The sequence below is a fragment of the Diorhabda carinulata genome, chromosome 4 (assembly GCF_026250575.1).
Source record: "Diorhabda carinulata isolate Delta chromosome 4, icDioCari1.1, whole genome shotgun sequence".
NCBI classification, from domain to species: Eukaryota; Metazoa; Arthropoda; class Insecta; order Coleoptera; family Chrysomelidae; genus Diorhabda; species Diorhabda carinulata.
In genome coordinates this window covers 12,137,022-12,162,442 of record NC_079463.1, presented here as the reverse complement: position 1 = coordinate 12,162,442, position 25,421 = coordinate 12,137,022, and the positions used below count along the sequence as shown (strand labels likewise).

Sequence of the window (25,421 nt, the reverse complement as noted above, 5' to 3'; positions counted from 1 at the left end):
CCGAACTGTACATCATAAATTTCATGTAATACCATACATTTCGCGACCTCTTAGTGCCTAATAGATAACCTCCATATGGTCGGGTTGGTACTACAGTATGGAAAGTGCTTCCTCGTTCAAAATAGTCGCAACTTTGTTCAAAATAGTATCGTTTAAACTACTTTTAGGTGAAAATAGTCGCTTTTCATTTGTCGCTGGTAATCCCCGGGGTATACATTATAAATTTCATGTAGTACCATATATTTCGTGACCTCCTAGTGCCTTATGGATAACCTCCATATGGTCGGGTTGGTATTTAATAGTTGGGGCAAATAATAATCGATTTTCAAATATACCAGGCGATATTTGAATAATTTTCCACTTTTCTTAGAACTATTGTAAACAAGTATGAAAAGGGTAGAATAAGAAATACTACAATATTTTATATCATTTTGAAGCTAATTATCTTATCTTGAAGATTTCATTAAGAAAAATACAATTTCATCGATTTCTTTACTCACGAGTGTATTATATGTCAAGTTCTTTGTAAACTTTTGATGTTCACACATAGGACAAACATCCCAATATTTGTCAAATAGATTAAAAGACACCGATACGAAAAAATAATGAAACATCAAAATGAAAATTTTATTATGAATATCAATTGTTGATGCTATAGCCACTGGTAATCCAAAACAAGCCATCTGAATGTCAGTATTAAAGCTGCGTTTGAGATCATTCATGAAACAACATGAATATCAAAGATCTACGTTTTTAAATTTCAATTAACACAAAAACTGAAGCGAAAAAATCGATTCATAGAAAATTGATGCGTCTTTAACGTGTCAATGTTTGATTCTGATCGTGGTCTCACGAAACATTTATTTGGATGATCTCTTTTAGGCGAGGAGTTTAGAACCAGATCGATCCATTCTACATTCAGTATTTGATAACAGAATTGATAGAAGTGTTTAAGTGCTACTACATAATCTTGTCCTACATCAAACAATCGGGAAAGTAAATAAACGACAAAATAATTAACCGCAACGAAACGCTCAAATTTGAGCGAGAGTTTCTCAAAGTACGTGCATATACATTGTGCGGACAATTCAATTTGAGGTCTCGTAATCTCCCAAAGCCGTTTTGGAAGATTAAGAGCTATTTTGTTTTACTACCATTTTTATTTTTTAACCCCCACGCGGTATTAGGCGGATGTAATAGGTAATCTCTTCGAAAAAGAAACGCAATCTCAGCTCTGCAAAGGATAATATTTCCCATATCAGGGCCTGTCGTTAAATATGACTTATCTCACATGAAAATATCCCTATTCCACTCAAAAAACAAACGGGTCCCTTTTTCGGATATCATCAAGTAAATCATGACTCATGACCATTACCGCAAGTTAAGAACTACATTTTATCTACGACTTTTGTAGTGATAAGAAATCTGGTATTAATTTTATTCGTATTATATTTATCATTTTGATAATTATTTAATTCCGTATTTATTTAAAAATTATTCGTAAAAAATATTATTTTTCAAGCTTGCAACTTTTGCTAAACGGCAACGCTGCGCTGTTTTAAAACTAGCGCGTGTTTGTAGAAATACATGAGAATGGAACAAGGTACCGCTATTACGGCTAACAATTTAGATTACCGAGCAGACAACTTCAGTCGGTTTTAGCAATATTGAGGGAGAGTTTGTACGAATCGTCGTCGTCGGTTAACACGAGAGCAACAGGTGTCGCATGTTTATTTTATTTTTTTTATATATATAGGGAATTCCCTCTACCTCCATAATTGTGATTCAATTCAAAACAGTGCTCAGATTTTTGGATATAACCGTGTTGGTTTTAGTGACATGTGTTTATTAAGGGATGGTGTTTGATGGTTTTTGATGTCACCTTACAGCAGGTACCGGCCTTTGCCGGGTCCTGAAGGATTGGTCCTTCAAACGTCACCCGGATGTAGACCGTCTCCTACTAGCGCTTGTAGATTTTTGAGATGGATTTCGAAGTTGAGTCCTCAACCTGTTAATAAGCAAGGATTAGGTATGTAATTGTGAAAAAATGAAGATTTTCTTTTTAATAATAATTTTATTCTGTCATGGGTAACGTCTGATTTTTGTTTTAATGATTTTTTAAATGTTTATTTTTTCTTGGAAAATGTGCAATTTTTCCACGAAGTATAATTTTTTAATGCTGAATTCATTGAGCTTTATCCGCCCGAATTTTGTAAATATTAATATTAGCGAAAACCTAGATGACCATTATTGTTTAAATAAAAAGATTTACAACTTTGATTTTAAGTTTTGTTTTCTAACTTTTACCGTTTTTGGATTTTCTTGGACTACTCTAGACTATTGACTTTCTTTGGTAGATTATCTCTTCTCCTCTTAATTGGATACATTTATTACAGCGAACCTGCAACGTCTCTAGACTTTTAAAAAAATGTTTCTTCTTGCTCTGGAAACCAGACCTTCACAGCTTTTATTATCTGGCGAATAAGGTGGGTGTTCTAGTAATTCAAACCCTAATTCACGAATTTTTTGCATGGCAACATGAGATTTGTGTGTAGGAGCGTTGTCCTGCAAAACCAAACACCTTTGGATAGCTTTCTGCGTCGTTTCTCTTTAACTTTTATCCGTTAGCAGATTTTTGTACACGAAACTTCTTCGGTCTTGGAGAACCAGAGTGGCGCCTTCCATCGATTGTTGCTTTATTTCTGGATCGTAGAAATGTACCCAAGTCTCATCCATAGTAACAATTCGGTTTAAGAAGTCTACGTAGTTTTCAAATCGAGCACTTATCGAACGCGATGCTTCTACCCTTGCACGCTTTTGGTCAACATTCAAACATTTGCAGAAATTTTTCTCATGTCCAAATGGACGTGAACTATATGATGAACGCGTTACCTCTTTTGAAGCTTCCAGTCCAATTTTTCACGGTCGCATACGAAGGACATTGATCACCAAGGGTATTAAGCATATTTTCGTAAATCTGCTTACCTCCTAACCCTTTTAAATGCAGGTACTTGATGATGGTTCGATACTCTAATTTTTCGATTTTCACAGTTTCAGTGGACATTTGTTTTCTTTCAATGTATTGCGTAACTCTGATTTACTTTTTTGACGTTAAACTTTACACTGACACTTCTAATAAGTTATTGTTCGTTGCTATGGTAACGCAATATTTTGTTTATTCATGGAACTGGTCTAGGCTAACTAAATATCAATACATCCTCGTGCGTAGTTCTAGGCCTAAAATATTAAATCATTGGTTTCCAAAATTTTTTATTTCGTAGACTAAATTTCGCTGGATCCAGTAGACCTCTTACAGATACATTACGTTTCAACGACGAATTAACACTTTTAGAATAGTTATTTACGTTATAAGTTCGGGAAGCATTAAGGCAGAATCTACCATTGATTAGCAATAGGCTATAAATTAAAGTCTCTCATTGGTTGTTGCTAATCGCTGGTTTTGTACAAATAAAGTAGGGTACGAGATAGATGGAGGATGGACGAGGCGACGAAGGAGCCGAGTCAAGAATATCTAATCGAATGCCGAATTAATAACTTTCTGATTTTAGCTAAAAAGCAAAATTATATTAAAATATGAAATGTCATATTTGACAATTTTCCTAAAAAATAGGTTCATTGATTATTCTCTTATTATTTAAAATAAGGTAACATTGTCCACAAAGGCAGATATAATGAATTTTTTCAAATACAAAAAATATTTTCAAAAAGAATGGCTGATAATTCAAATAAAATTGCTGAGCAAAAAGTGCGGAAGTAGTAGGGCAAATTATTCCAATTGAGTCTTCGGAAAGGTACGAAAAAGATTATGCAATGTTGGCTTATTTTTTTGATCAGTTGTTTTTTAGAAGTATTCTTTTCAAACCTTAAATTTTCAGTCAAAAACATCAAATAGCTCTTCATTATGGTTTAAATACTCGTTGGTTAAATCAATGATTATGGTTAATGATAATATTTCCCGTTATTCTAAGTTAATACCTTTTGAAAATAAACAAAGTGTAAATTACCATCCAAACCAGTCGAAAGTGCTGACAAAGGAAGAAGTTGAATCATTTATGAGGGACGCCCCAGACAAAGACTATTTACAGGTGAAAGTTATGGCATTAATTGGCATTGCCGGAGTTTGTTGAAGGGATTTAGAAGTAGACGATGTAGAGAATACGAGTTATCATTTGTGGTTCGTATTAGTCACACAAAAACACATGTTTGAGGGGTTTTTACTGGGATCAACAGCAATGCGGTGCAATATTTGGATGTGTTCAAAAAATATAAAAATTTGTGAAAACACTAACAGCACTTTTGGTAGGCTGCAGACAAGGAAAATGCGTAGATCGAGGAGCTGAAATACACACTGTTGGCGGGGCACCTAAAAAAATTGATGAATTCCTCAATCTTGAGCATCTTTCTGAAGCAATGTCCGGTCGTCAACGCTATTGGCCAACGCCGTGGCTGATATCAATGTTTTAAAACGACATGGTGGATGGAAGAGTTCATCAGTGGCTGAAAAATATGTGGAAGAAAATAGGAAGAATTATACAAGGGGGTAAAACTTTTGTACAAGTGTTAAACCAAAACCACACATCTTCCAGCATTATTGAAAATAAAGAAATACATCTAGTAATTCCTACAATATATGTTTCTGGTAACAGTAGTTGCACCTTTACTGTTAACATTAAAGAATTAGAATAAAAAGACTCGGAAAATTGAAGAGTACTGTAAAGTACAAGGATACAGTCAAGTGCCATTTTCCGGGCTTAAATTAGTACTGTAAAGTCGACTTTGCAGTACAGTATGAAAAAAACTTGATTGTTTGATAGGGTTAATTATTTGATGATGGAATCAACTAAACAAATTTTCCATTGAGTTGTAATTGATTATATTGTGACTGGATATCAAAAAAGTAAAGTTGGCCAATGTGACTCCATCCCAGTTTACTTTTTTGAAATCTACAGTCACCCATAGCACCAGAACCAATAAATTCTCACAAATTTTATATAAAAAACGTTCCATTCGAAGTAATACAAAGAAATTTAGTATATTTTTTTGAGTAGGTATTTATTCAAATATATGAATGATTATATAATTATGTTGTAGGTCAATAGACAAGTTGGGATTTTAGCTAATATCCCAGGATAATAGGCAGTTGACTGATGGCGCGCCACGCATGCCTATTCTCCCGGAATATTAGCTAAATGCCGGATTGGCTTGTCTGGATATCTTCATCAAGGCAATCTACCTGAAAACTGTGAAAATTTGTCACGACCAATATTTTCCTCCATAAATATCAATTAACCAAGAAAAGCAGTCACAGGCCGACACTAATATTGATTTTCCTTGACATTCGTATTTATATAGGTGAAGAATCTAACAAGTTCATGAAATAATGCAAGCACATACACCACATTTAGTATTAATTTGCACGTCCGATCAAGCTTTGCGAATGGGACGTTGTACTGAATATGAAATACGGAAGTTTTTACAAGTAACAATCGCTTCTTAAAATATTATCTGCCTATATTGATTCGAGAAGTCAAGCCCATATTTTGATTCTTCACTATTGAAACCAAATAAATTTTCATGAACCCGCTTACGATTGTAGACCCCCATGTTTTGTCACGTGCAACGTAAACCCCGTCGCGTCTCCCGTGGACCCCTGGTGGTCCAACTGGATCACTTTGGGAATGACGCTATTAAATAGAGGGCGTTCGCAACAATCTTCAAGCACGCAGTAATCAGTCTCAATAAGCTTCAAAGCTTCGACTTTCTGCTTAGATCCATTTTATTATAATAGATCATTCAGTCAAATTGTTTCGAAAAATGTCTCAAATTGAGTTCCGCGATGTTTAATTCTTTAAGAAGGGTTAATACCAACACAAATCAAAAACAGAATGAAAACTTTCTACGGTGACTTGTGTCTACACGCCAAAATGAACCATTTTGCTAAGGCTACTGTACACCAGGGCCGCATTAAGATTTATAAGGCGCGGGGCTAAAATAATGACGGGACTCCCTTAAGGAATTCGGAAACCCGGAAAAATGAAAAAAATAGTATCAATACGTGAGATTTGTGGTATCTACACATTAAAAAATACAGAATGTTTTGCAAATGATGGGGCCCGCTTGAACCTGGGGCCTGGGGCTATAGTCCCCCCTGCTGTACACGAATGTGCCTTCACATAGATTGACCGTCCATCATATATCCCTGATCTTGTCCCGTCCCGCTTTTATTGTTCGCAGATCTGAAGGTGTTAGAAAATTTCGATTCTAAAGATGCATCATATTTTTAAAGTGGCATAAACGTTTTAGTCAGACATTCTTCAAAGTTCGTTTTTTATTTATTTTTTTGTCTTTGTTAGAATAAGAACTCGTGGACTGCACTACGTAACTTATGATTTAATTTGATATTCATCTAACAAAAATATGTAGTTATTGAATATGGTGGCAATTTATAGAAAATAACAAAAAAAAATTCAAATAAAACCGGTCACACAAGCAATGTAACTAATTAATGAAGAGCTTGTCGACATAATGGTGTTGATAAATTCAAAAAGTTGAGAAGTCTACGCGAAATAGCCTTGTACTCATCGTCAGGTCTGTATTAAGCCCGTAGGTAACATAATTTTCCCATAAAAATTCTAATTTGATACGATTTGGTTATTTTTGTTGTGAATGAAACTATAGTATCAGATCGATTGTCTTCTTCACAAGACCAATTGCATGACATACGTTATAGTTTAATGTCTCTTACTTACTTAATTTATTCACATAATTACACTAGACACTAAAATAATCAACTTATCACTATGCTATTTCGTTACGTTGACTATGACTTCGAATTAATAATTGACTACTCGCTGATAGACAGGCACGTATTTATATCCAGAAGAAGTTATTATTATTAAGAATAATTCTAGAAGGTAAACAAACGAACGAATAAAAAGGCCTTCCTAGAAGTTAGTTCTATAAATCGCCGCCGTATATATAAAAACAAGTAAAAACAACGAATTCCGCGAACCGTCGCGTTCGCCACACGTTTGGCCCTTCCATCATAACCGAACAGGACTAGCTTCACGGTCCATGTTCTGGTCGAGTTTCTTTAAATTGATAGTAGTAATCGTAAAAATATGTATAATTGATGTATCGTGAATAACTGATAATACTAAAGGTGAAATTTAGCGTGAGCATTGTTTACTGTGTTGTTTTTAGCGAATTTTCGGATTTAACGTGTATTTATTGTTAAAATCAATTCTTTTATCATTTTATAATACCTAAAATGTCGTAAGACGTGAATGCTTATGTTACTATATATTAGTGGTAAATAGTATTTATAATTTTGTACAATTTGTAACTCTCTGTAGAATTTTCAAAATTGCGTCAATCAAGAACCTGATTATGCGGCGTATTAACAACAGTTATTTTAAGGAAATGGCTGGAAAATAGTATAGTTTATAGCAGGACCTTTTCAACCTCTTTCTAAAATGATATTTTGGATTTTTAACTTATTCACCCAGTATATCGATATTTCGCTAAACTACAAACAATTAAAAATTTTTACGCTGACGTATTAGTCACGTATTAGTCCACCTACTTTTTTTTTCTGAATGATTCTTAATAATATTTCAAAGTACAGTTTCTTGAAAATTCTCGTCTCGTTTCGCCAGTCCTGACCTGGCTAATACTTTCACTTTTAGCAACTGAATCCTGTACATTATATCCTTAAGAAATATAAATTTAGCATGTTGTTATGTAGAATTACAGTTTTTAAAAATTAATATTTATTATGGTACGAAGTCGTCATATTGTGAGGCCGCCAACAAGAAGTGTCCTTAACAGAAAATAAATAATATAATAATTCAAAAATTAAATTATTTTTCAAATTTATGTCACAATTATCAAGGTTAGGTCAAATTAAATCATTATAAAATGACGATCTTCATCACAATAAGGACAAAATATCTGTATACACTAAGAAAAAAGAGTTTTTATTGAATATATATTGGGTTGGCGACAAAGTAATTTCGGTTTCTTAGTATAAAATAGAACACTTATTTTTAAACAAAGAATAGTTTTTAATTAATTATATATTTTCCATTTTGCTCAATGACCTTTTGCCATCCTTCTTTTAGCTTCATGAATCCCCGTTCATAAAAGTCCTTATCAGCAAAAAACTGAACCAAGTGCGATTGAAGGTCATCGTCATTTGTGAAAGTTTGACCATTCAAAGAATTCTGCAAACTTCGAAATAAATGATAATCAGATTGTGCCAAATAAGGGCTGTATATGAGGCCTTGCATTATCACTATTATCACACACCAAATCTTTCCAATTTAATAATTATGGACGTTTTTCTTTAAATGCTTCATCTAGTTTCATTAATTATTCACAATAAATATCAGAATTGAACGTCTGGTTCCTCGAAAGCATCTCAAAAAACACAAAATCTTTGTAATCCCACAAAACTGACACCACGAGCTTTTTTTGTTGTTTTTCAGCTTCCGATCCGGTTTGTTTTGGTTCATCGTGCTTGCTCCAAGATCATTTTCGAACTATATTAATGTGCAGGACCCATTTTCCATCACAAGTGATGATTCTTTTCAAAAAAGGGTCAGTTTAATTTCGGTGCATATTGTAAATGTTGATTCTTTGTGTTGAATAAATTTCTTTCAATTCGTGAGGTACATTAAGCTTCTTAACTAACCCAAGGCATCTTCTCGAACCATCAACTTCAGTAGATCTACTAGAATGTTGCTCATCTTTGAGGGAAAAATCTCCAGAACGGAATTTTTTATACCAATTCTGGCACGTGCGCTCTGCTAAGCGAAGAGTTAATGACATAATATAGTTTTTGACGTAATGAATTGCTGAATATGCTGAAGCCAGAGCCATACAGATTTGTGTAGAATTCTCCCCCTACTAAAGAATGTTTTAAAAATATCAAAATCTTCGTTTCTATGAAACTTATAAAAAAAAAATAATTATATAAACTTTGAATGCGGCTATTTATTTATATTGTTTTTGTAACCTGTTCACATTAAGTAATTTAATGGTGAAAAGTAAATCAAACGGTGTATTTAAATAAATTAGTGTTTCAAGTATTAGTGAATAGTTAACTGTATAAGTGTTAGTAGTTTATAAATAAATTACGTTTTAAATTAGTTTAAATAAATAAAATAACACTTGTTTTAAATCTAACCTACCCTTACAACTTTGTTTTTCTTTGGTAGGCTTTGTTACAAATATTAGTGTTTGATTTGTGAAATGAACATAAACAATTAAAACTTGTAGTTGCCGATGTTTTTGAAGTTTGCTGTAAGGTTGGACCGAAAATTTTGCAAACAACCCTCGTAGAATAATTTCCTTTTCCATATTTTTGTCACTTTTAGAAGACACTTTGTAACAAAACCAACAATTATTCGTTATTAGCGTTGTTCGTATCGCGTTTAACCTATCAGCGATGACAAAAAAAGCGACAAAAGAAAAACAGTTTTCTCCGATCGAATATTTCCCAGAGCAATAATTGCGTCTGAATTCTATCCGCTCGGGCAATTTAATTTAGAAAGAACACGAAACCTTCGAGCTGTAACATCGTGACACCGAAATTCTATCAATAAAACTATGAGAAAATTTCTAACCCTCCGGAGGTTAATAATAGACCAAGTATTTTTTTTTCTATGTTAATACATGATGCGAAACTTTCTCTTTACACCTATTGTTAATTATTTGGTTAACTAGATGCGGTATTTTTCAAAACAAAACGTCTGTTTGAATTTAGTATCAAAATATTTTATCACCTTCGAGAATTTGTAAATTTTTTCAATACGTTGGATAAATTTGATTGGAAACTCAGATATCAAAAGCTAATGTCCTTAGTGGATTCAAAACGCGATCCTTTTCCATCATTTTTGATTTTGTATAAAAGAAAAAGAAGTCAGAGGGTGATAGATCCGGTGAAAAGTGAGGGTAGAATTTCTCTCTAAAAGCTGAAAACTACATCAGACTCAACCCACAGTGCGTTGTCATTATGCAACGTCCAGTTGAGGTTTCTCATAATTATACTTTTACCCTTGTGAAAGTCAAACTATTAAGAACCTAGTATCCGTGTGTATACTGTCTTAAATACTAATCTTATTGTATACAAAAGCTATAATTAGGGATATACAGAGGGTATCGTCGTCTATTTGGTCCCAATTGTCTTTAAGGATCATCCAAAGATATGAAGTGGATTTAGGACACTTTCCTGTCCAATTTATCCCATAACAATTCAATCGGGTTGAACTCAGGTGACTGTGACGGCCAAATCAGTACTTTATTCGTATTAAAACTACTTTGTTACTTAATAACCGAAATTTTAATTCTTAATCTATAACCAACAACCGACTCATCGTGCTGTTAACATACACACGTGAAAAAACTCAATTCACTACTTTGAAAGAAACTATTTATTAAGCAAGAAAATAGTTAATTAAACTTGGTTCAATAATCCGACTACCGTACTTGAAGAATGTGCTGTCTTAAATACTAATCTTATTTTATGCAAAAGTTATAATTAATTATAGAAATGGATATTCATGGTCGTTGGAGTCTCATCAATATAAAATAAAAGAAGTAATTTGATACGTCAATGGAACTTCAATTGTCTAAGGGACACTTGAAATCACTTAACTATGACGTTGGTTCCCATTAGGATACTTGGCTTAAGTAACGAATCTTAACGATTACAATAATAACTAGAATTTAGGTAGGTAAATTTATGGTCCTTCGCAGTCACAGTAATATAAGACAAAAATTAGGTAATCCGAGACGAGACATTTTGTATCACTTAACTATATGATTAACCCGCTAATGGTTCCCATTAGGAGTGGTGATATAATTCACAAAAGAGGTTGCATCTCTGTTTGAGTTACATTGGAAAAATGTTGCCTAATTTTAAATAGAAAATTATTATGTCAGAACAGGAATTATATTTCTTCCTGCGATTATACAATCTGATTGATTCCTTTTTGAAATGTGACATCTTTCAGTAACTAAAAATCTCCTTTTAATATTGTTCTTTGTTGTTCCAAGTTTTACAATAACGTTCCCGGATCTTCAATATCACCTAATGTTACCTGGCCGATTTCACAAATTCCTGCAATCCCAAATAATAATAATAAATCGTTTTCATTGGTCTGATACGAGGTTTGGCTATTAGATATCGAGACCGCGTGCCTAGAGGGCGCCTTAGACGGGTGGCGTAAAAAACGAGTAGTGCATTGGATATTTAGATATCTTGTCTATGTACGTCCCAAAACACGTTTACGTCACTATTATAGTATTTGTGCAGTAACAGTTTGAAGCGAACGTATTTTTTTCTCGTGCCGAATACCATGTGTGACGAAAAAAAGGAGCAACGTATTAATCTCAAATTTCTCGTTAAATTGAAAAAAACTCCGACTGAGTGCTATAAATTGATGCAAGAGTCCTATGGGGACTATTCTCTATCTCGTATGCGTGGTTTTGAGTGGTGTAAGCGCTTTAGTGAGACCGAGAGAGCACTGAAGATGACCAGCGCCCAGGTCGCTATTTCAACTCCGGAAACAGTGACCAAAATCAATCAAATTGTGCGTGCAGATCGTCGAATGAGCTTCCGGATGATTACCGAGGTTGTAAACGCCGATAAAGAAACGGTTAGAAACATTTTACACGAGGAAATACACATGACAAAAGTCTGTGCGAAGCTGGTGCCAAAAAATCTTATTCCTGATCAAAAGCTCTAGCTCAGGTTTCCTTGAAAGGTTAGAAATATTAGAAAAAGATCTGTTTTTATTTAAGTCGATGGAAGCGGTAAAGCAAAAAACGGTAGAGCTTCTAAAGGCACTCACCAAAGAAGACATTAGGTACTGCTTCGATATATTGAAGGGGAGCATTCGAATGTAGAATAATTTTTATCTTATCTATGTAAAAGAACTTTATACAGTCTCAACTATGAACTTTTAAATAATTACAAAAATCCAAAAATAATAGAGTTAGTTACATATTTGCTTATTAAACAAAATTGCTCTGTACTTAGATTTAAATGAATTTATACCACACAATTTGAGGTCCTTGTAAGAGATCATTATAACCTTTGATAGCTAAGTAGGTAAAACTTTTTTGAAAAAGCGGATATTTATGCCGAGGTTCGCAACATTCGACATTTTTAACCAATTTTGTACATATTGCACACGATTTTTCGATGTCGTGTCTAGATAAGGAGAGTTAAACAATATTACAGTATTACAGTTCACAAAAAAGACATTTTCTTTATGTAATTAAAACCCCGTACTTAGTAAATGATTTTATTACCAATGCCTCACTGCCCAACTAGCAAATTTTCTCTACGTCTCTGAAAACAAAACAGCAAAACAGCAAAACTTCAGTCTTATTTGCATTCCGCTTTATATTATTTGCAGTGGAATCTTCAACAATACTTGACAGATCTCTATTTAAGTGTGTAGTTGCTGCATCTGGATATGCAGGATCAAAGTAGTGTGGAACCTGAGTATCATCAGCATTTGATTGAATGTGACACTGTCGTATATATCAAAAACATACGAGGAACAAAAGTGGGCCAATTATTGAACCCTGCGGAACACCAGATACTATCTCGCCAGTAACCATTAAATAAACTTAATCGGGAGCAGCTTTCTTGGGCTTGTAACCTTTTCCATTTTTTTCCAAAAATGTAATTAGTTTGAGATATTTTGAAATGTCTGCATTATTATTGGATCGTAACATAATTTTAATCATTGAATAATTTGACTACACTGTTGATTGCTTATGTTGTCGTGCCAATTTCGTAAAATAAGCCCCTCATCCTTCATTCCATGAAGTTTGATTACACTACTTTGGCTACTTCTTTTAATTCCGGTAGAGTCAAAGAAAATTCGGAATCAGACATTTTTGACAATTGACAGCTATTTGATTACTTAAGAGTTTTCTTAGCAACGCAGATCTAATTACATCTAATTATAATTGTTTATTATACACGGGAATAATACAAAATTTTAGCTTTCGCTGCGCCTCGGGGGACAATATAATCTCAAGCTAAAATCTAGTACTTTCTTCCCTTGTATAATTAATAACTATTATTTGCGAATGCACTTTAAAAAAAATATTGCAATAATTATTCCGAGAAAACGGCTTCTGATTATGAAATTCTTTCATTAACGCGAGAAAGTTTTTTTTCGTGTGTGTGTTCCGCGCTGATTGGTTAAGAGAGTTACCGGGAAATGTCGTTAATAACTTCACAATTTACAATCGCAATAGTTAAGTGGAATGTTAAGGATCTAACTGAAGTATGAAATAAATTAGAACAATGGTTGCGAATGCATATGAAAAATTACGAAGAAACGGTACCGGATATAGTATTAGTAATACTATTCAAACTCAATTTCAATAGGTTTTTGTGGAAAACTCCATATGCAATGTGACTCATTTGGGATTTACAGAGGGTGTCGTCGTCTATTTGGCCCCATTCGTCTTTCAGGTTCATCTAAAGATGTGAAATTATCCTACAACAATTCAATCGGCGACTGTGATGACTAAATAATCATTTTTAGTACCGTCAAGTTGGATCACTTGAGATAATGTTAAACCGTTCAAGCTAGAACATCCAAATCAACGCCATATTTTGGGTCTGAGTCTATACTGCTATACCTACTACATAAAACAAGCAGAAATCAAACACTCAAATATCACTGGTCTTCTTGTTTTCATGCATGAATTCATCATATTTTGTTCACTAAACATGAAATCTGATATACAATTAAGCATCACATGTAGGTTTCAAATATAATATTTATTTAATTAACAAACAATATTACTAAAGTATCAATTATCATAACGATATAAAAAAATATTACTGTCTAAGTTCAAGTTTTACTGTGAAAAACCCTAAATTATAGTCAAAAAACGAATGAATATCAGTCAGTTATCTCATTATAGGTTGAGATTTAAGTTGATTTGTATTTTCATTTTCTTTTGGAGTTTCTCGGCGAATTGACCAACAAAAATCAGCAAACATTGCTGCTGACCATTTCCACTGTAGCGTTTTTCAATCTGCATTATATTCTGATGAAACCTTTCGCCATGTTGAACTGTTGCGGCTCCATGATTTTCAGGAAATCAACTCAAAAAAAAATGAATCTTGAGTTACAACTTGCATCCTAAAGCTTTAAAAACAGAAAGAAGCTCCCGAATTATTTTTCGGTAGTCCTCAGCTTTTGTAGTCCCAATAAAATTATGACAAACTGCCACAAAAACCACCCAAGCTCTTTTTTCTGTTTTGCTTAGCTTCGTCTTTCATTAGCTCACGTATCTGCGGACCCACAAAAATTCCTTTCTTCAATTTTGCGGCACTGATTCGAGGAAATTTTGTTTTTAGATATTAAAAACCTTCACCGTCTTTATTCATAGCTTTCAGGAGCTCCAACTTTGTGTGAAATGGTGATTCGTAGCTTGTGCAACGGGCACAGATGGGTATTTATTATCATTATGGAGTAGAACGGCTTTTAAGCTTATTTTTGTAGCATCAATTAAAAGTATTCATTCACTAGAATCTTCTGGAAAACTCAGTTATTGAAGAATAATACTCTGCAGTATTATTACAAATCATCTTCTTTGGAAAAGTAACTCGTGAAATCTTCTTGCCTCGTACAAAAATACGTAACTCTAGTACTTTCATCCAATAGATTCCACTGTTTTAATTTTGATCCAAGTAATTGCGTCTTAGATTTTGAAAGTCCTAAATCTGTAACAAGATCATTTAAGTCACCTTGTTTAAGTAAATGAGGTTCATTAGTTGAACTGGAAGATCCAGACAAAGTGTATGAACATTAAAATGTGCAGAAAGTACTTCGTTTTAAGAATAGAATGATTCATATCATTAGATTTGTTTCCAAATAAGTTATGTAAAACTTATCAACAAATTAGAAGAAAACTTCCTATGGTGAATCTATGTAATTTTCAATTAGTACTTGGGATGCAGGTAGTGGAGAGGCCGTTACCGGCGGAAACATCCAAAACAAGTATGCAAATTTCGGATAACTTTAAAGTGGAGCTGATTGAGAGAGAGAGAGAGAGAGGCTCTTTTTTGTAATCTGAAGATAGATTCGAAGAGTTGCAAACTACAAGAACGAGTAGTAAGAGGCTACCTTCTGTAGCTAACATGATTAATTTTAACAAGAAAACTAACATCCGTCTCTGAAACCGACTAAAAAAACCTAACTAACAAGTGGAAAAAAATATGAGTTGAAATTTTATACTTTAGGGTAATGTTGTTAAAAAGAAAAAAGGAAAAATTGTATTTGTTACATGATTTTTATTGAGATTAAAATAATAAAATTGGGGTGGAAAAAAACATAGTATTTTTAAAATGTCTATTATTAAAAACGAGACAGTTTCTATGGTAACTAAACTAATTTTATTATTTACAAAACATCAGAAAACATTAAAAATGAAAAAAATGCACATTCATTAGATATAAACTGAACACAAATATACAAACTTGGCCTTAAATTTCAACAAACTCCTTACAGATAGCAGATAAGTGCTCCAAGCACATGAATTTTTTACATTTATAGCAACTAAATCTGGTCTTCCTACTTTTTTACTAGAGCAGTAATGACATCGACCATTGTAGGTGGTTGATTTTGTACGTTTTCAGTAGTTGAAATGTTATAGATTTCTTGAATCCGCAATCTGGACGTTCTAGGAACCATATTACAGTTAAAACACTTTTTTGTATGGTTTTCAACCAACTGTTTCTAAAAATATTTTTCTTGGAATGTTTTTGTCGATATTGTTATTTTTATATATACATATATTGTAAGAATTAATACCTGCTATATTCAACAGGCTATAGAAAAAAACAAGAGGTCAGCGGCGGGTAATCCTAGCGCAGTTATAAGCTGCGCATAACTTTTCAACCGTATCCACTCCGCCTTCGGTCTTGTTATAGTCGATTATAATCGATAGTTTTCCTGTTTCCCCATCAATGGAGTCGTCAAGATGCATAGTTGAAAGAAGAAATACGTTTTTTCGTGGTTTAGGGATATACGATACTAAGTTACTGTTTTCTTCAAATGCGAACATAGTCGTCTTTTCGAGCCTCTTTATCATCATATCTGGTGGTATTTGCGATTTATTCTTTCTGAAATTAGCTATAAGTGTCAGTTTATGCCCTTGGAGAACAGTATAAGCTAATGGAATATTTTTAAAGAAGTTGTCTGTTGTGAGATTCCAATTAGATCCAAAAATTGATTGGCTTAATCTTGGCACCAGAAACATATTTGATGTGTCTACATAAAATGGCCCCTCTGGTTATTGCCCAACATATATTTCCATTTTCGTAGTATAGAACATTTTTGCATCTGCTAATGCATACACTTTTAGGCCATATTTGTTGGGTTTCGACGGTATATATACTCGAAACTCGCAACATTTTCCTCTGAATGCCCATAACATTTCATCGATTGTTGTATACTGCGAAAGGGAGAAGAATTTTGGTAGGTTATTGTTGAAATCTTCAAAAAACTCTATAATCGCTGCCAATTTATCATATTCTTCTCTTGCAGGTCTAGACGAATGTTTCGAGGCAAAAATTTAAACCTCTCTAAGGACATGGTCAACCTAAACATTTCTAAACCCATACCATCTGATCTGAATATTTCGGCAGTATTTTGAAAATTGCTTTTCATTACACCATCAAGATATAATAGCGCCAGAAATGCTTTCAGTTCATCGATATCTGTCGTTCTTGCTGCTCTATATGTTTCAGAATAATTTTTTGCCACGATATTTTTGTTGGTATAAAGAACAATATTTTGTAACATTGCATCTGTAATAAATAAACTCCAGATTTCGATTGGTGTTTTTTTATTCTTTGCTTCACCCTTTACTCCCGTTAACTGGATTACGATATTATGGCGTCGAGTTCTTACATTGGGATATCGGTGACAAAGTTTTCTCCGCTTGGTTCCTCCATCTTTTCCCATCATGCAAGGTATGCGAGTTTCTCTTTTCTGTTCACAGCTTCCACTTGCATTTCCCCAATCTCAATATTGTCTTGCCCCAAACTTGAATCGCTATCTTCTGCTACGTCTACGTCCGTTTCAACTTCATCAAACATACGTTGTAGTCGTCCGTGTTCTTCTTCATAAGTTAAAGAAGCCATATTTACGGAAATCTCTAAAAACAATTATTAATTAGTACAATTCTTACAAAATAAAACAAAATGTAACTTACCACAAAAGTTACACCATAACTAACATCCGTCTCAGAGACCGAATGATTTAATGGTCAAACAAGCAGAGGATCATTTTTTCGCTAAGGTCTTAAATTGAAAAGCACCGTCAATATGTAATCCCAAAAACTTGATCGAATTTGAAGATTGTATTAGATCATTGAGATCGTATTAAATCATTGGAGGTAAATAAATAGCGTTTAGTACAAAAAGGAGATCATAAACTGTACTCCAACCGATAATTATGACACAATTGCTGAATTTCCGAGCGCCATAAATCAAATTCCTCTATTTTATATATCATTATCCTACAGATTCTGCAAATAAGATCAGAGCATAAGTTTATTACAAATATTCACTTGAGCAGCAAAATAGAACGAACACATGCCTTTGAATTATTTTTGAAATTATGTCGAATATTTATACACGAGAAGAATCAAAACATCAAATGTCAAATATCAACAGACAAATTTTCTTGATACAATTCCCACAAAATAGGATAAGTGAGCATAATACGAGGGTTGGTAAGTAAGTTTTGAAATATGGCAACACTGATGTGAATATATCAAATCTAACATTGTCATCATAAAGTTTAACATTTTTAACGTACTCAGAACGTGTTGTCATACTGAGTACTATTTGAATTGTTTACAAATACTTAAAATATTCATCTTGGTCACAAAATTGAATCGCGAACATTTACATTCGATGATTTTAAAAGACTTTTGACTTGGATTAAACCCACAGCAGTAAACCAGTGAAACTAAACAACAATCGTCTGTATGGGTCTTTCAAGACGATCCAAAACTAACAAACGTTATTCCTGTTTTGTGGAATAACTGGACATATCGCCTCCGTTCCATTAGAGCAACGTAGGATGGTACACCAGCACTTGTTTACCAGAAGTGTTCGAAAAAATCAGGGAAACCAATCGCAGAAGACGAATAATTTACCAACACGACAATGCGAGCTCTCACTTCAAACAAAAACGTTTTCGAAAAACATCGAATTGATGGGTCATCCCTCGTACAGTGCTTGTTTTGCACTCAGATCAGAATCAAATTACGAGGTTAACGTTTCTCTACAGCCGAAGAAACGGTTTATGCGTTCAAATCACATGTTTCAATGAAACCAATTATAAATATTTGTTTTTATTTGTTTATATCAAAACTTAAGTAGCAACCCTCGTATTCTGATTGATTATTTGGATCTGCCTACTAGATTTTCTATAGAATTTGGCGTAATGAATTATAGAGGTTCATAATAAAGTAATGCAGAAAATTGATAAAACGTTGAATGTTCATTTAAAAAAAAAATCGTAATTCGTCTCTTTTGACATAAGTCAAAAATATAGAACCCATTGCTTCATATTGTATACTATAGATTTTGTTACTTATATCCATACATGCTCCAACCACTTAATTCCCTGAGTTTCGATTTTTTTTACTTCTTCGCCGCTGAGTTTGTCAGTTATTTCTCGATTCCTTCTTATCCTATATTCCCCTTCACTACCTTTTACTGGTCCCATGATTTTTTTCAATTTTTCCTCATCATTTCTTGTTGGTCGTTCCGGATGCAATTAAAATCGACCTTACGGATATTGAGAAACGTAGACCACGAGTTGGTGACGGTCAACGGGAGATATTCGTACTGAGAATCTACGGAAAGTGGACATTGGTGAAATTATTTTAAGTAACAAAAATTAGGAGCCGGTGCTTTATAAAATATTGTTTAATCAATCAAATATCTTTCAATATTTCTTCATACGTTATTTTACATAACGTCAATCGTCATTTAGTTTGATATTCAAATCGATAGAAAAATTCATATAAAATTTTTTAATATGCTAATATGACCATATTCCATCTTATTTCCGCAGCTATTATTAGAACGATAAAAATTAATCAATAACGGAACACTTAAGTCTTGAAGGCCACATAATCAAGTTCCAATGTCAAAAGTACACGAAATACGAACGTCGGTATTAATTATTCAAGGACAATAATCGGTATAGTACTATTAGAGCGGGAGCTGGATGGAATTGAGTGTGATGAACCACAATAATTGTTGATAACAAAACTAATCAAGTTGTTCAACATTAAAGGGTGGATGAACAATGTAGATATTCTAAGAAGGGGATCTATCCACAATATCAGATCCTTCTGCTCTTAATTCGGGGATAAATTCTATTAAAACTATCCAGTATAAGAAGAAAATCTTTTCTTAAGAACCTGCGAAAATGGTGTAACGTCACATCATCTGACCTATTTAATCTTTGTGATGCCACATTTGCGTACAGTAGCCTTGAAAATCGAAGCAATGTGGACTGGAGCATTAATAAAGCGAGCGCACATCGGCTAATTTTGGCGCGCTTTTTTTCTATAATTCAAGACGCAACTGACTTAGTAAGTCTGTGTAAGGCCCATTTCGCACCAAGCCAATCCAGTTCATTCGCGTCTAGTCAAGTTTTGTTCAGTCAAACCACGTCAAAATTTGCTTTCGCACGGAATATATCGCTTGTTGAGTCTGAATCGATCAGTGTTGTGAATAATTTGTGACAAGATGGATGCTCTTCTGCAACTTGTCACTGATGGTGGATTTGACTTCTTAACTTATTTTCTAGCTTGACTGGACGCGAATGAACTAGACTGGCTTAGTGCGAAATGGGCCTTGCAGTCTCAAAATATTGCAACCATCACTTTCTTCTAATCATTTTCTTTCCGTTTATTGACAAGGTAGAATACGAAAATCGCAAATTGTTAAGATTTTATTGGAAACAAAAGTTTGAAGGGAAATATGTGAAATTGATTGTGTCAAATCTGACATTGCGATCATAAAGTTTGACATGTTGTCATACGAGTGCTATTTTTGTTGTTTAAAGATACTTGATTGACATTTTGGTTCGATGATTGTTTATAACTTATGTTCGTGTCGATTGGTGCAAAGAAATGTCAAAAAAATTCAAATTGCGGTGCTTCAAAAGACGTCTATAAGATTGTGACAGGCGACGAATCGGGTATGTATGCATAGGAACCCAAAACTAAGCAACAATCGACTGTAAGGGTCTTTCAAGATGAGCCAAATCCAATAAAAGTTGCTCGCGGACAAAGCACTTCGAACCAAATGATCGCCGCCGATCCATTAGAGCAACTATTCTGAATGGTACACTAGTTTTTGTTTGCCAAATGTATTAGAAAAAAATCGGGGAGAATGATCGTAGAAGACGAATCATCCGTCGTACAGTTCATATTTGGCACCCAACGATTTCTTCTGATTCCATCAGATGAAGAATTAGTTGCGAGGTCGATGTTTTCCTACACCTGAAGAATCGATTGATACGCCAAATCACATGTTTCGAAGGTACCTCAATCAGAATGGAAAAAATGTTTCGACAATTGGTTCAAACGTATGCAAAAGTACCATTACTGAGAATTACACTTACCTCTAAATTTTAGTCCGGCTCGGTTAGGTTATGTTTTTGATTATAAAAATTTCAACCAATTACTCTCAACTTATCCCCATCCGTGATAGTTATCCCAACATGAGAAAGGGTGTTATGATTCATAAGTTGATAATACAGTACAACATCTTGAATGCCGAATCGCTGGGAAAGAATTGGTTCCGGATTTTGGATTTTTCCGTATTTTAGATCATACGAACATTTGAATGAACTTCTTCTATATTTCATTTAGACTATGTATCTATTAATGATTCGATATTTGACATTCAGACCTAATCTACTCTTGATCAAATTTTACTACGAGACACGAAAGTGATTTTTGAAAAAGTAGGAAAAAAAATTATTTTTCGATATATATAAGTACAATTGTACAAAAATAAAGGGTTGGAAAGGAATGTATCACTTACAGTTTTCTTCTGTGTTGCGAATCTACCTGCCAATTGGATGTAGTTGGGATCTCAAGTAAACAGTTGAAACTGACGACTTGCACAGGTTTCAGGAACAATTTTCTTTTCCAAACATCGGTACTTGTCTTCTGAGATCCTACTGAGACTGCGCCAATTAAATAACCAAATTTTTAAAAACAATTTATTTAGCAAACTAAAGATTTAATAATTTAAAGTTATAATCTGACTGGCGTACTAGACGAATATTAAATTAAATGAACCAAGTATTAGTTTTACAGGCTTCTTCATATATTAGTTCTTAACTTATACAATAATAATTATAAAATTAGATAAATATATTTATGGTTCATTATTGTCACATTAAGAATAAATAAGTGAAGACTATACCTTAATGGGGTTGAAGTGGAATCTATAAAAATGACACAGAGAGGCTAAACACAGACTAATTTATAGCAACTATAACTTAACGAGGTTAGAGTTCATAATAATAAATAAGTAATTGATGATGATGCGCCGCTGTGAAGAGGTTTGTTTTGATTACTTAACTCTATCGTTATGTATGTTGTCGCCATCTGGTGTCAAATACACAAGCTAAAAATTACGATACGAACGAATAAGTCTGGATTTTAGATACTCCTCCTTTTAGAAGTCCGGATTTATGATGTATTTTATTCAAGCGCTATTCATATACGACCCTTACAGTAACCCGGATTAAAATTTTACCGCGGCACGCAACTCGTACGTAACCAATTTAAGTAGCAATCCTCGTATGTTAGGCTAAGAACTAAGATACTGAATTTAGATGCCTTTCCTTACCATATGTACAAAAACTTTCTCAACAATTATCAAATAATTTAAATAAATATGATATTAGTATAAGTCATAAAGGACATAATACATTATCCAAATTTTTAACATTTTCTAAGTTAAAATCTAAAATTCAAAAAAAAATGAAGTAATATTATATATCAAGTGCCTTGACGCTGTCTAAATAGGGCAGACATCTCAGTATTTATAAAATAGACTAAGAGGTCATCAATACGATAAAAAAATAAAACTGCATTAACCAACTAAGTTGGAATTTCTGGAACCGTTGGCGTTGGTAGACTTAAAATTCGAAACGTCATTTTTTATCTATCTTTTAAAAATTATTAAAAAAAACTAATTTTGAAACAGAAAAGACATAAAATCAAGAACATTTAGAAAAATAATTGGTTAATAATATGTATAATATAATATTATTAGGTAACTTTACGTCATCGCACCTTTGATTGAGAAAATATTTTTTGCTCTATAGCATAAATTAACAATTTTCGGTATTTATAAACACAGAAAAAAAATTAAACAATGAAATGAACGACGTGGTAGCAGAAAATGGAAACAAAGAGAAAGGGGAATTCAAAAAGTTTGAAATTGTTACCTTGGTGGGTAGAATAAATTTATATCAAAATCTAATATGGTTAGTGAGACTATTAAGTTTTTAGAGCGAATGACGCATTAACTTCTTTGTTCGTTGAAAGTGCTCAGTAAATGACTCATGTATCATCTATTGTTCAAGAAAATCATTCACAACACTTGATAGGTATTAATAACGTAACTAAGTTTGCCGTTCTAACCCAATGACATATATTTAAGAGACTTATTGACCTCGTTAGTACAGGGTGGGCCAAAAATTTTTGCGAATTTAAAAAAATAATAATAAAAAAACTAAATATAATCCACATACAACTTTTTATGTTATTTAAAATATACATCTGGAAAATTCATTTCTTAAAACGAATATCATCCAGGTGTGCATCATCGTGCTGCAAACATTCCTCGAATCTAGATCTCAAATTGGTAAAAACTCGCTGGCACATAAAAAAATCCGATGGTGTTAGGTCCGGACTTCTAGGCGGCCATGCAATGTCACCTCGGCGAGATATCAGTTTCCCAACAAACATCTCGTTTACGACCGCCAAAGAGGCGGTAGAAGTATGACATGTCGCGCCATCTTGTTGAAACCATGTCGTACGATTATAGGCTTCAAATTTTTGCAGCTGCGGAAAGAAAAAATCCCTTAACAAGGGTATGTATTGCTCAGAATTTACAGTGACAGATTACCCTTGTTAGTTTTGAAAGAAATGCGCTGATATGGCCGCCCAAACGGTTACTTTCGGCGAATGCAGAGGTTTTTTTATATTGTGCACATGGGTTCTCTGCAGCCCAGTAACGGCAATTCTGTCTATTGACATGCCCATTTAAGTGAAAATGGGCTTCGTCGGAGAAAAAAAGATCAGGATTTCGTTAAACTGAAGCTCTAACTTGTCGAATTGTGTCTTCTGTTCTTGTTGATCTTGGGCGTCCCGTAGACTTCTGATTGAGAATCGAAACAGTAGCTTTGAACTTTCTGACTCACGATCGAATCACACTTTCCCTCGGACACTTATTTATGTCATGTAATCCAAACTCACGTCGAAACAAACGCCGAACAATAGCGCACGAATCGCCATTTTTGTAATAATGTTTAATGCAGAATGCAAATTTCGCTTCGATGAAGTGATCCATCGTGATTAGATCTCCGAGAACCAAGCTACTCATCCCAATCACCCGCGTAGCTCCCTCCCATAACGTTCAAACGCAAGAGAGTTTATAAAATCGTACGCCTTTCTGGTCCACACTGTATTTAATTTTTTGTTATTGACTAAATTATGGGCGTTATATCGTAGTTTTATTTAGCCGCATCTGTCGTACAAAATACAGAATAACAGAACGATCCAATTAATATTATCGATTTAGATCGTTATGTTAGGATGTGATGGGACTTTATGTTGTGTAATATTTTATTTACTTAACGGCACGGAAAGTATCAGATAACTGTTTTATCGCTAGTTTTAGTAAAGATTGTTTTTACATATAACTTTAATATGCTTCTTAAGTTATGTGGTTACCGCCGTTTACAGAAGACTAATTAAAAACAACAAACAGTAAAAGTAATCGCTTTTTCGGAAAATATTAACTATATGGCGGTATTTTTGAACATATAACAAACATTTTATGTTGTAGTTTTTGTGGTGCATATATTGGACAAATATTTATCTAAAATAACATAATAATAATCTATAGATCCAGAAGTCATGAAGGTTTTTAAGTTACGTTAAATTTATCGTACTGCATTATTTTTGGGGCATGTAGGTGATGAGTTAGTAGGCTGCTCTAGTTATGACATATGAATCAGTCATTTGAGAAACATCTCATGCCCATTTTTGGCTGAAATTTATTTCAACAAAGCCTAGGGAAATACAACGTTTCAACTTTTATATTTCGTTTCATTAATCTATTAAACATGTAGGACAAATTGAAGTAGAAAACTTCGTTGGTGGACTCAATGAACAAACTTTTGATTAAAAAATAAACCGGAAATGGGTTACCAGATCTTTCAAAAATTCTAAAATTTCTACCTATCGATCTCATCAAGTTCGTTTTCAATTGTTCTCAAAAAAATATCATTACGTCATAGATTTGGTATGCTTAGACAATATGTATACCTAATTTCGTTTACTTTAAAGGGAAAACAAAACAAAACTTTCTTCCTGGATAAGCATCGTACAAGTCATTTTCCAAATACAAATGACCGTTTGTTATTGTATTATTACTCTAGAAATTTATATATCTAGAAAACCTGGAACAACTTATAACAACTGTCAAAGTCCAGGGAAAAGTTAGAACAAGTTAGAATAACTCATATAATAGCGATATCTGTACGTATAAAACCTGGAACAACTTATGAAATCTAGGTCAAAGCTGGAACAACTTAGAATAACTGATATAATATTGATTTCTCTACTTAGAAAACCAAGAACAACCGCTAAAATCTAGAGAATGGCTAGAAAAGATAGAATAACTCATATTATAGCGATTTCTGTACCGGGAACAACTTAGAACAACCGCTAGAATCTAGGAAAATACTAGAAAACTCATATAATAACGATTTCTGTACCTCGAACAACTGCTTTAATTCCAGGCAAAAGCTACAACAATATAATAGCTTATATAATAGCGATTTCTCTACCCGGAACAACTTAGAACAACTGCCTTAATCTAGGAAAAATATAGAACAAACCTAGAACAACCCAATATAAATGCCAGCAACGATATATCTTGCAAATGCGGTGCTTAAAAATCGGTTGGTTTTCAATTTTTTCTGAAAGTTTAAATCTCAATTCTATGCTGTTCTGGAAGTAGAACATTAAACAACTTAAAGGAATCGCTGAAATATAAGTAAAAGCTAGAA

General features: G+C 33.5%; 1 protein-coding gene across 2 annotated transcripts in view; it reads left to right on the top strand.

Annotated features, from left to right (window-relative positions):
• The window catches only part of LOC130893368 (serine/threonine-protein kinase tricornered), a 147,643-nt gene that overhangs the window by 13,971 nt on the left and 108,251 nt on the right, over positions 1-25,421 (top strand). Inside the window, exon 1 of one of the 2 annotated variants that reach the window (XM_057799404.1) lies at positions 1,577-2,029. The exons of the other annotated variant lie outside the window; for it this stretch is intronic. Coding sequence (XP_057655387.1) covers positions 1,876-2,029 — 154 coding nt within the window. The 5' untranslated portion in view covers positions 1,577-1,875. Of the gene's footprint in view, positions 1-1,576; positions 2,030-25,421 lie in introns of those variants that run through there. 2 annotated transcript variants of the gene reach the window in all.